Below are 10,856 nucleotides of genomic sequence, written 5' to 3' on the forward strand. Positions count from 1 at the left end.
ATTATAGCTAGCTATTTTAACTTGATAACTTGATTCCAAAGTTTAACTTGATGACTAAAACTAAAACATTTAATCAAGTGTATCGACAAATTAACAAAAAAATAAAATAAAATAAAATAATTAAAAATGAAAATTGAAACTAATTATATATTTTCATTTTTATATATGAAACTAATTATATATATATATATATTAGTTTCAATTTTCACTTTTAATGTAATCATTTTAATATAAACTATAATAGTATCTCAATGACAGTAAAATAACACTGGCTGTTTCTTTGTAATTTTTTTTGTAAATTTACTAACTATTTCTGAGTGAAAACGGTTTCTTTCTTCTAAATTTTGTAAACCGGGCATCTTAAACAAGTCTATGGTGGTTTATCAGTCTTAATCTGGTTTTCCCATCTGGAACCTGACCTGGATTTCTACTTTTAGAGGGGTTTTCACACTTTTTGTTGTTATTTTTTTTTCCAGGGCACTTCCAGTTTCCGTAGCATGTAAAAACAGGACAACAAATTGTGTTTGATGCCCATTTTGATGGGTTAAACAGCTTCTTTGCCCTTCAAGATGGAGATAGTTAGCGAGATCCATGCTGTGTAAGATCTGGCCTGCAGACCGCACGCAGCTCCCGCTAATAAGGATCCAGATCATGTTTATTAATGAGACAGGTTCGTCCCTCGTCTTCCACCGCATGGAATCAACAAGTCTGCCTGCGGGAGACGTGCACCGCAACATTTAGCACATCTAGCTGAGCTTTATTGCCTCACATTTGTCTCTCTTTTGTTTGTCACTCTGCATCACAAGATCTAATGTGTTAGGACATCCGTCAGGCCACCACGCTTCACTCAAGGGTTTCACGTACACATTATTGTTGTACGGCTAATGCACCTAAACAACATAATCACAATGCATCATTCATCTTGAGATGTTGCAGTCTTCAGTGAAGGAAACAGTCAGGCAGAATATTCAGTGGATTTTTGGCATCAGAAGTGTGAAATCTCATCACAAGCTCAGCCAGAAAGCAGGCACGGGGTGAATTATCTGTTTGTCACAGACCGTTCCCGAAGGCTCGCCGCTCTGTGCTGGTGTTGATATAGAGAGATATCAGTGATAGAGTCACACGCATTGATAACCAACACCTGCGTGCTTCTTATTTCATTCTGTTTTATCTTACCCAAGGACATTCACTTCGTTTTCAAGGATGTTCACTGAATGTGACATATCTTGCGTTCAATGCACTGAATGTTATTGAATGTGAACAACACCCACTGATCTGATGTTGAATGGAAAGTGACACAATCCGTCTGTTGTTTAGTTGTTCTGACTGTTAATGACAAGCTTTTAAACACTTATATGTTTGTGTAGACTGAATGCCCATTCAACTTGGAAAGACAAGTTTCAACAGTTTTTCGTTTACAACGAAATCAGAATTGCAACATCCAAAAAAAAAAACATATATATATATATAATTAATAAAAAAAATATTATATCTAACATTATCTTAGAAATGTTGCATTTACAGCTGTTCTAAAATTAATCAAACTTGAATTAAAAAAAATAATTATTCAAACTTAAATTTAAAAAATAATAATAAATTAAAAATGTTGTTTTTCTTAACTTGTTGCATTAGGTTGCATTTGCAACTAAGTGTAATAAAATAAGTAACTTAAAGTACTAAAATTACTGAATCTTGAATAAAAAAATATAAATATTTAAACTACTAAAACTAATACATAAGTACATAAAATTACTAAAACTTAAGCAAAAGTAAAAACTGGAAATATATAAATATAAGCTCATTTAAAATATTAAATAACATCACAGTATATATAATGCTAAAATAACTCTGGTTTCATAAATTGAAGGCATTTATGTTTGGAATTCGAGCAATGAATCCTTTCTCTTTTGTGTTAATTTAATTTTGTTTTAAACAATTGCAACGTATAAAACTTCACAACAATTTTGTTAGTCGCTTGGTTTCTATTTTTGTTGTGTCATGCTGAGTAGCCCCGCCCACAGTTAAATCTCATTGGTCCAAAATCCTTCTCCAAATTAAACAGCAGATATGTTGTGATTGGCTGATTTTGTCATGTGTGTGTATTTCAGGTGTGTGGTCATGGTTTTGAGTCCGGTGAGCTCGGTCCGGCCACCATTGTGGGCAGCGCTGCCTTTAATATGTTTGTGATCATTGGAATCTGTGTGTGGGTGATTCCTGACGGCGAGGTGAGGAAGATCAAACATCTGAGAGTCTTCTTCATCACCGCATTCTGGAGTATCTTCGCTTACATCTGGCTCTACCTGATCCTGTCCATCATCTCACCTGGAGTCGTGGAGGTGTGTGTGTGTGTGTGTGTGTGTGTGTGTGTGAGACATTGTATTTCTGTATGTGAGTGAATCTTACAAAACCTGACTAGATTAGATCTTGGTTAGATTAGATCACCCCTAAAATTAACATTGTGATCAACTTTTTATACAGTTTTAAAACGTGCAAATCAATTTAGTTATATGTAAATTAACATGTAGTACATGCATAGTTATGCATATAATACAAAACACTTGATTACAACAAAAATTATATACAGTACAAAGCCTTAGAGAACAATATATATATATATATATATATATATATATACTGTGTATATATAGGGCCTATATATAGCCTGTCTCTCTCTATATATATATACAGATATATATAAAGCTCAAATATATATACTGTGTGTCTGTGTATATACTGTGTGTGTGTGTGTGTGTGTGTGTGTGTGTGTGTGTGTGAGAGAGAGAGAAAGAAAATGAACCCTGTTTTAGAATTGTGACATTATTTTCATGGCAGTTAAGATAATACCAAATCTCATTAGTGAATGGCTAAAAAAATCTCTTTCTTATTACTGAGATGTGAAAAATAATGATATACAGTAATGAGAATCTATTGAGAATCACCAATGAGAATATTGAGAATTACCAAAAAGCAAAGTAACTGTCTGGACATTATATTTATGAGAGTTTTGCAGGGAAATGTGCATAAATGTCATGAAAATAATAAAAAAACAGTGCCAAAAATATATTAACCTGCCTAAAAATTGCTGTTGTTTTTTTTTCTTAATCGAAAATATATACTTTTTTCTTACTTGGAAATGTGACCTAGAGATGTTGGGAAATTTGCTCATATTTACAAGTACAATTTGTGTGTGACAAACAGTTTTTTTTTCAAGTCACAAGTCACATTAAATGAGTATAAATGTTGTTTATCTACTGGTACTTTGCTGTATTGGTGTGTATGCGTGTGTTGTAGGTATGGGAAGCTCTGGTCACTCTCTGCTATTTCCCCGTTTGTGTGATTCTGGCCTGGATTGCTGACCGGCGCCTCCTTTTCTACAAGTACATGTCCAAACGCTACCGTGCCGACAAAAGGACTGGTGTTGTTGTGGAGACCGAGGGGGACATGACCCCCAAAGGTATGGAGATGATGATGGACGGCAAGTTTCCATTGAGGGCCGGAGCCGTAGGGATCGGCACACAAGAACATTACCAGGATGGAACCGGGAACACAACAGGCACCATGGCTACTCTACCCAACTCCAACAGCACGACCGTTTACATGGACGGTGCCAAGGACCTGGACGAGAGCCGTAAAGAAGTGAGAAAAGACACACACAGTCATTTAAACAAACATTTATACATAAATACTTGCACATACAGTAATAAATACAAGGAAGTTCACCACGGTCGACATGTTTCTCATCCTGACAAACCGAAACACTGTAATAAAAAGTATGGAGCCCCCAAAGAGACGAGGTGATGGGAGGAAAATTTTTATTTCTATGCATTTACATTCTCTCATAAAGATTTTGCGTTCCCCCAAGAAACTTCACCTTCAAATTTATCTGAGTAATGCAATACTTTTGCAAGAGAACCCAATACTTTTGTGAGACAACGCTAATGTTTTGCTAACAATACCAAAAGCATTGAACTGTAATTTTTCCTCCCATCTCATATTTTTTCCGTCACCGTGTTCCCTTAGTGGCTTTTTAAAAAAAAAATGGTTTTATAGTTTTCCAAAAGAGTGACCAGTGGTCAAACTCCAGAAAAGAAAATAGCAAAAATAGCCATAAAAAAGTCCATACAGCTAAAGTGCTATATTCCAATTCTTCTAAAGTAAAGTAAGAGCTTAATGTGAGGAACAGGCCAAAAACTGAAGTTGTTTCGGCAAAATCTTTCCCTCTGCTCTAGATCATAAAGGGATAGTTCACCCAAAAATGAAAATTAGCCCATTATTTACTCACCCTCAAGCCATCCTAAGCGTATATGACTTCCTTCTTTCAGATGAATCCAATCGGAGTTATATAAAAAATTGTCTTTGATCTTCCAAGCTGTTTAATGGCAGTCAGCGGGTGTTGCAGTTCATCAGTCCAAAAGAAGTGAAATAAAGCGCATCCATCCGTAATAAAAAGTGCCTCACATGGCTCCGGGGGATGAACAAAGGCCTCCTGTAGCGAATCGATGCGTTTTTGTAAGAAAAATATCCATATTCAAAACATAATAATCACTTTAATGTAGCTTGTGCCAACAGTTGTACACGGAAGCAGCTCCGGGCTGATGACGTATGAGTTCAGCGTTGCGCATGCGCCAGTGAGTCTCGTGTAAACCAACATTTGTTTACAGGAGCGAAGGAAGCAAAGTTTCCTTACTTTAGCAAAGGAAAACCAGTCTCCTCTTGGCTTATATCGAAATCCTCCGACATTCTTCTTTACAAATCCTCGTTTTGTACTTCTAATTAGTGACCGTTGTTTTATTTTGATCTCTCCCCTGCGCTTCTGCGTTCGTCACTTCTGAGCGGCGCATGCGCAACGCCGACGTCCTACGTCATCCACCCAGATATGCTTCCGTGTTCAACAGTGAGCGCAAACTAGATTAAATTGATTATTAAGTTTTCAATATGGTTATTTTTCTTACAAAAACGCATCGATTCGCTACAGGAGGCCTTTGTTCATCCCCCGGAGCCGTGTGAGGCACTTTTTATTATGGATGGATGTGCTTTATTTCACTTCTTTTGGACTGATGCACTGCAACACCCGCTGACTGCCATTAAACAGCTTGGAAGATCAAAGACAATTTTTAATATAACTTCGACTGGATTCGTCTGAAAGAAGAAAGTCATATACACCTAGGATGCCTTAAGGGTGAGTAATTCATGGGCTAATTTTCATTTTTGGGTGAACTAACCCTTTTAATGTAATACGAATTTGTGTATGAACCATGAAGTTGTTTGGTGTCATTCACGTCAAACCTGGCAGATTACATCAGATTAAGGGGTCAAGTTTGAATATGTGAGAGCTTTCAGATTTGCAGCCTACCGCTATTGTCAGGTTTGGAACAATGTGAGGGTGAGCAAATGATGACAGAACGTTCATTACACTTGCCACGAACAGCCCATATTTTTTCCCCTTTCCTTGACCTTTGAATGTTCCTTGGCAGGTGATCCGTATCCTGAAGGAACTGAAGCAGAAATATCCAGATAAGGAGTTGGATCAGCTGGTGGAATTGGCCAACTACTACGCCCTCCTCCATCAGCAGAAAAGTCGCGCCTTTTACCGCGTCCAGGCCACACGCATGATGATCGGGGCCGGTAATGTGCTGAAGAAACACGCAGCCGATCACGCTCGCCGTGCTGCCGTGACAGGTGGCGATGAGGCTTTGGAGGAGGACGACTTGGCTGTCTGCAGCCGCATCTCCTTCGAGAGTGCGCACAGCCAGTGCATGGAGAACTGCGGCACCATTGCAATACCCGTGGTGTGTCGAGGAGGCCTGGGGGAGAGCACTTTCTATGTCGACTACTGTACAGAAGATGGCACAGCCAATGCCGGCTCAGATTATGAGTACTGCGAAGGGACGCTGGTGTTCAAACCGGGAGAAACCAGGAAAGAAATTAAGGTGAGGAGGAGTGAAAGAAAAATCCATGTGAAATCTTGTCTACCAATTGAAACCCTTTTATCTTGTCCAAATGGATCCTTTATGATCATTAGTTGGTCCAAGCTTGTCTAGATGGTTAACTATTTGAATTACCTGCTAGTTTAGGGGTGTCCAGTGCTGCTAACGTCCTGCAGAGTTTAGCTCCAACACACTTGCCTGGAAGTTTCTAGTGAGTCTGAAGATCATGATTAGCTGGTTCAGGTGTGTTTAATTAGGGTTGGAGCTAAACTCTGCAGGTAAGTGACCCTCCAGGAACAGGATCGGACACCCCTGCTCTAGTGGGTCTGGTCTCGACTGGGATATCTCAGGTATCCAAACTTTGCATGAAAATTGCTTTCTTTGGAAGTTTTCTAAGATGTCCACACCATACAGTTTGGTCCAGATGAAACCGGTAGATGGTCATTAGCTGCTCCAAGCTGGTCTAGCTGGTTAACTACCTTTAATTGTTGAACTACCTGCTAATGGATCTGGTCTTGACTAGGGAAGGGTCTCAAGTATCTGAATACTCTGAAGTGACACCAATGATTGATCCTCAAATCAGTATTTCCGTGAACTTTGAGTTATTAGAAGTTGCTTTCTACATGAGTTTCTAAGAACATGTCCACAACATAAAGTTTGGTTCAGCTGAAACCTGTAGATGGTTTTTCATGGTTTCTACCTTGTCCAAACTGATCATTTATGGCCATTAGCTGGTCAGGAAGTTGAACTACCTGCTAGTGAATCTTGACTCAACTGGGATGGTCTCAATTATCCAAATTTTGCATGGAAGTTGTAAGTTTTCTAAGAATACTGCATGTCCACAGCATATAGTTTGGTCCAACTGAAACCAGTAGATGGATTTACATGGTTTCTACCTTGTCCAACTTTATGGTCATTAGCTGGTCTAAGTTGGTATAGCTGGTTAATAAGTTGAACTACCTGCTAGTGGATCTGGTCTCAAGTATCCAAACTTTGCATGAAAGCTCCTTTCAGTGTAAGTTTTCTAAGAACATGTCCACAACATACAGTTTGGTCCAGCTGAAACCTGTAGATGGTTTTACATGGTTTCTACCTTGTTCAAACTGATTTATGGTTCAAGGTGGTCTAGCTGGTCAATAAGTTGAACTACCTGTTAGTGGATCTGGTCTCAAGTATCCAAACTTTGCATGAAAGCTCCTTTCAATGTAAGTTTTCTAAGAACATGTCCATAACATACAGTTTGGTCCAGCAAAGTTCTTGACCAAAAGGTTTTAATCTACAGTAGTACTGATTCTTGTACGTCCATTTATAGGAATCTTTAATGAACAGGTTTTCCCAAGGACAATGCTTTAGTACCTTAACAACCGCTTCCAAAGAAAAAAAACTCTTTATCTTTCATGTAGTACACTTCCTTTTAGACAAACGTCCACTCCACTGAGATGGACAGGGCCGTGAATCCATGACAACAGTGCTGTAGTGTCTGTCATTGGTTGAGTGGCAATGATTGACCGTCTCTTTGCCAAAAAGACTGAGAGAGGATTCAGAGTGATGGACACATTGATCAGAAAAGTCAGAGCTCTACAACTCCTTGTGAGATGAATGTTAAGTTCCTGTTGTACTTGTCCAAGAACTATTTCTGTGCATGTTCTAAACTTTACTGAAGTAAAACTGTTTTACTGAAAGTATGTCTGGCTTTCTAGGTGGGCATCATCGACGATGACATCTTTGAGGAAGATGAACATTTCTTTGTGCGTTTGTTGAACCTGCGTGTTGGTGATGCGGAGGGTATGTTTGAGAGTGACGACGCAGATCAGGCTCCCAAGGCCCAGCTGGTGGAACCGCTAATGTCCACGGTCACCATCCTGGATGACGACCATGCGGGGATCTTCACTTTTACGGACCGCCTGTTGCGAGTGAGTGAGAGCGTGGGTACCATGGAGGTGACAGTGGTCCGGAACTCTGGTGCCCGCGGGACCGTGATCATTCCGTACCACACGGAGCCCGGAACGGCCCAAGGGGGAGGGGTCGACTACGAGGACACGTACGGAGAGCTGGAATTCACCAACGACCAGACAACGTGAGTGTATAAAACACAAGAAAAGACGGAAGAAATCTGTGTGTGTCTGTGCAAAACTCACTTCCACAATGCAAGGGTGTTGAGTGACTGCCATGGCATCGCTATGTAGTTGTTAAAGGGGTCCTATTATGCTTTTTCACTTTTTCAACTTTAGTTAGTCAGTAATGTTGCTATTTGAGCATAAAAAATATCTGCAAAATTACAAAGCTCAAAGTCGATTTCAAAAGGAGATATTTTATTTAACACAAATCACTTTTCAAAAACTACAACGAACGACTCGTTTGGACTACAATGCGTATTTTCCGGGATTTGTGATATCACAAATATCGACGAATGGGACGAGACCTGGTTGACCTGCACTACAGAAGGCAACGAGTGTTATCACTATGTCGGAGACACGCTAGCTTTCCCAAGGCAGATGAACTTAGAGTGGTTACAATCATCCGGGTTTAAATCGGGCTGATATTGATTTGATATTGACGCAATATTTACACTGAAGCTCGTAGATGGCTATGGTAAGGGGTATGACATTTCCCGACCAGGCGCCGAGTGCTGCCAATCACAACACACACTGGCCCAGCTAACCAATCACAGCACATTTCGTATTTCAGAAGGCGGGCTTTCATTTGATACAGAAACTATTCGAGCCGTTCATGCCAGACTGGGGAGAGAGGTGTTGTAATAATGTAAAATATGTGAAAAATAATGTGTTTTTCGAACAACCTAGTATGAGAGCCGGTTCTAGTACACCCCCAAACCAAAATCAAGACTTTGTAAAAGAGCATAATAGGACCCCTTTAACACAATGTCTTAAAAAATATTGCGTTCATGGTCAAAGCCATTCATCTACAGCACATTTAAACAATTTAAAAAGCAGTGCAATGGAACACAAAAAAAGGGTTCAGTGTGAACCAGCCCTAAGAAATTCTTTACTGGAGTGACAGTCTAATCAGAAGTCTACTTACTGTGTGTGCCAGCTGAGCTAGGCTTGATAAACTCTGCATGAGGAGGGAAATGCATGAGGCTTTCTGGGATAGCTGTTCCTTCAGGACTACATTAATTCCCTTTTCTGCTTGAGGCTGTGTTGACACACACTGCAGGGGAAGCAAGATGATATCCGTAGCCTTCCTCTTTAAAACCTCAGGACTAAAGGATAACGTGAGAGAGAACTCTTCAGTGAATATTACAATACATAACAGACTGCTAGTTCAAATGTATGTATTTTGCAATATGTATATGTATAAAAGTCTACGGTAGTCACCATTTCTCCAGCTTAACAATTAATGCCGCACACTGAAAACACTCCTTTCTGTTTCCATCACCCAACATGGCTTCTAATAACTCCTCCACTTTATACTCTGATTGAACAAAATGAAGACTTTGTAAAAGAGCATAATTAGGACCCCTTTAAGGGCGTGAATCTTCAATGGTTTCACGATTCGATTCGATTATCATGTCAATGATTCGATTCAATCCTGGGGTGTTGCTAGGGTGTTCTGAGTGGTTACTAGAGAGATACTAGGCAGTTACTAAGGTTGCTATATAGTTGCTAGGGCACAATGGGCGGTTGCTAAGGTGTTTTGAGTGGTTACTTAAGAGTTGCTAGTAGGGGTGTGCCCGAAGCCTAAATCCGTATTCGGAAAGGCACGGAAAATGTCTGGCAAGTACTGCCGCTCCGTAGTATACACAGAGTGTGATCATGAATTGCAAGAGAAAGCACTGAATTATATGTGTATATTTGTTTTGTCCCATCTCATATTTATTCCCTTTAGGGGTTCCATAGTACACCAGAACATGGTATTCGGGCTTCAGGCACATCCCTAATTGCTAGGCAGTTTCTAGGGTGTTTTGAGTGGTTACTAGAAAGTTGTTCAGCAGTTGCTAGGGCATTCTAAATGGTTGCTAACTGATTTAAGTGAGAGGAGTCCTGCACCTTGATGCCTCTTCTTGTGGCTTGGGTTTCTCCTCCAGTGTGGGAATTTTTCACCTGGTGGACAATAAAACCAGTGAAAAAAATCTCAAGTTGCTTAGTAACTTCCTAGTAACCACTCAGAACACCCTAGTTCCTGTGTCCAGTCTCCTAGTAAAGTAACAGCTCATACCCCTCTTTTGAGATATTATTCATGTTCGGTAGGACTTGTTCAAAACCCCGGAGTATGAGTGATATTGATAGTGATGCTTGCGTGCTTATTATGTGTGGGTCAGTAAGATCATCAGTGGATGCATCGCTTCCCTCTGTCTGGAGTATTTTCTGTCTTTGCCGGATGAACGTGACACTGTCCTACATTATGGATGAGCACTAAACATTACTATTTTCCTGTGTGTTTGTTAGGGATGGGGCTGAATACAACACCACTCAACAAATTAGTGCCCTTTCAAAGCACTGTGGATTTAGTTTCTATGTGCAATGAGGTTTATATTTGCACATATAGGGGGGAGTTTATGAATGTGATTAAATATTGACATCCAGTCTTTTGAAGTGATTTAAATGCTGACATTTTCCATGATTTGTGTGAGCATGTTTTTGTTCCTTTGTGTGTGTGTGTGTGTGTGTGTGTGTGTGTGTGTGTGTTGTTCATTTATCAGCTCTTTTAATGTGATTTAATGTCAGGGTGGAGCGCTGCTGTTCGTGACCCCAGAGGAACAGCATTAAGTATTTATAAGGCCCTGTGTGTGGTGTGTGTGTGTGTGTGTGTGTGTGTGAGAGAGAGAGTGTGTGTGTGTGTCATTATGCAGCTTTCTGACATTTTCCTATTTAGTCACAATTTAGGCACTTGTCCCAATAATCGATGTGAGACTTCAAAGCCACCACCTGAATGTCTGATTACTTGTGTCTGCTTGTCTGTGTGTGT

General features: G+C 39.8%; 1 protein-coding gene across 1 annotated transcript in view; it reads left to right on the forward strand.

Annotated features, from left to right (window-relative positions):
* The window catches only part of LOC107669914 (sodium/calcium exchanger 2-like), a 95,709-nt gene that overhangs the window by 72,391 nt on the left and 12,462 nt on the right, over nucleotides 1-10,856 (forward strand). The window contains exons 4-7 of the mRNA XM_016462350.1: nucleotides 2,109-2,336; nucleotides 3,292-3,636; nucleotides 5,475-5,930; nucleotides 7,628-8,004. Coding sequence (XP_016317836.1) covers nucleotides 2,109-2,336; nucleotides 3,292-3,636; nucleotides 5,475-5,930; nucleotides 7,628-8,004 — 1,406 coding nt within the window. The remainder of the gene's footprint in view (nucleotides 1-2,108; nucleotides 2,337-3,291; nucleotides 3,637-5,474; nucleotides 5,931-7,627; nucleotides 8,005-10,856) is intronic.

Source organism: Sinocyclocheilus anshuiensis, unplaced genomic scaffold (genome assembly GCF_001515605.1).
Source record: "Sinocyclocheilus anshuiensis isolate Anshui unplaced genomic scaffold, SAMN03320099.WGS_v1.1 scaffold272, whole genome shotgun sequence".
NCBI lineage: Eukaryota > Metazoa > Chordata > Actinopteri > Cypriniformes > Cyprinidae > Sinocyclocheilus > Sinocyclocheilus anshuiensis.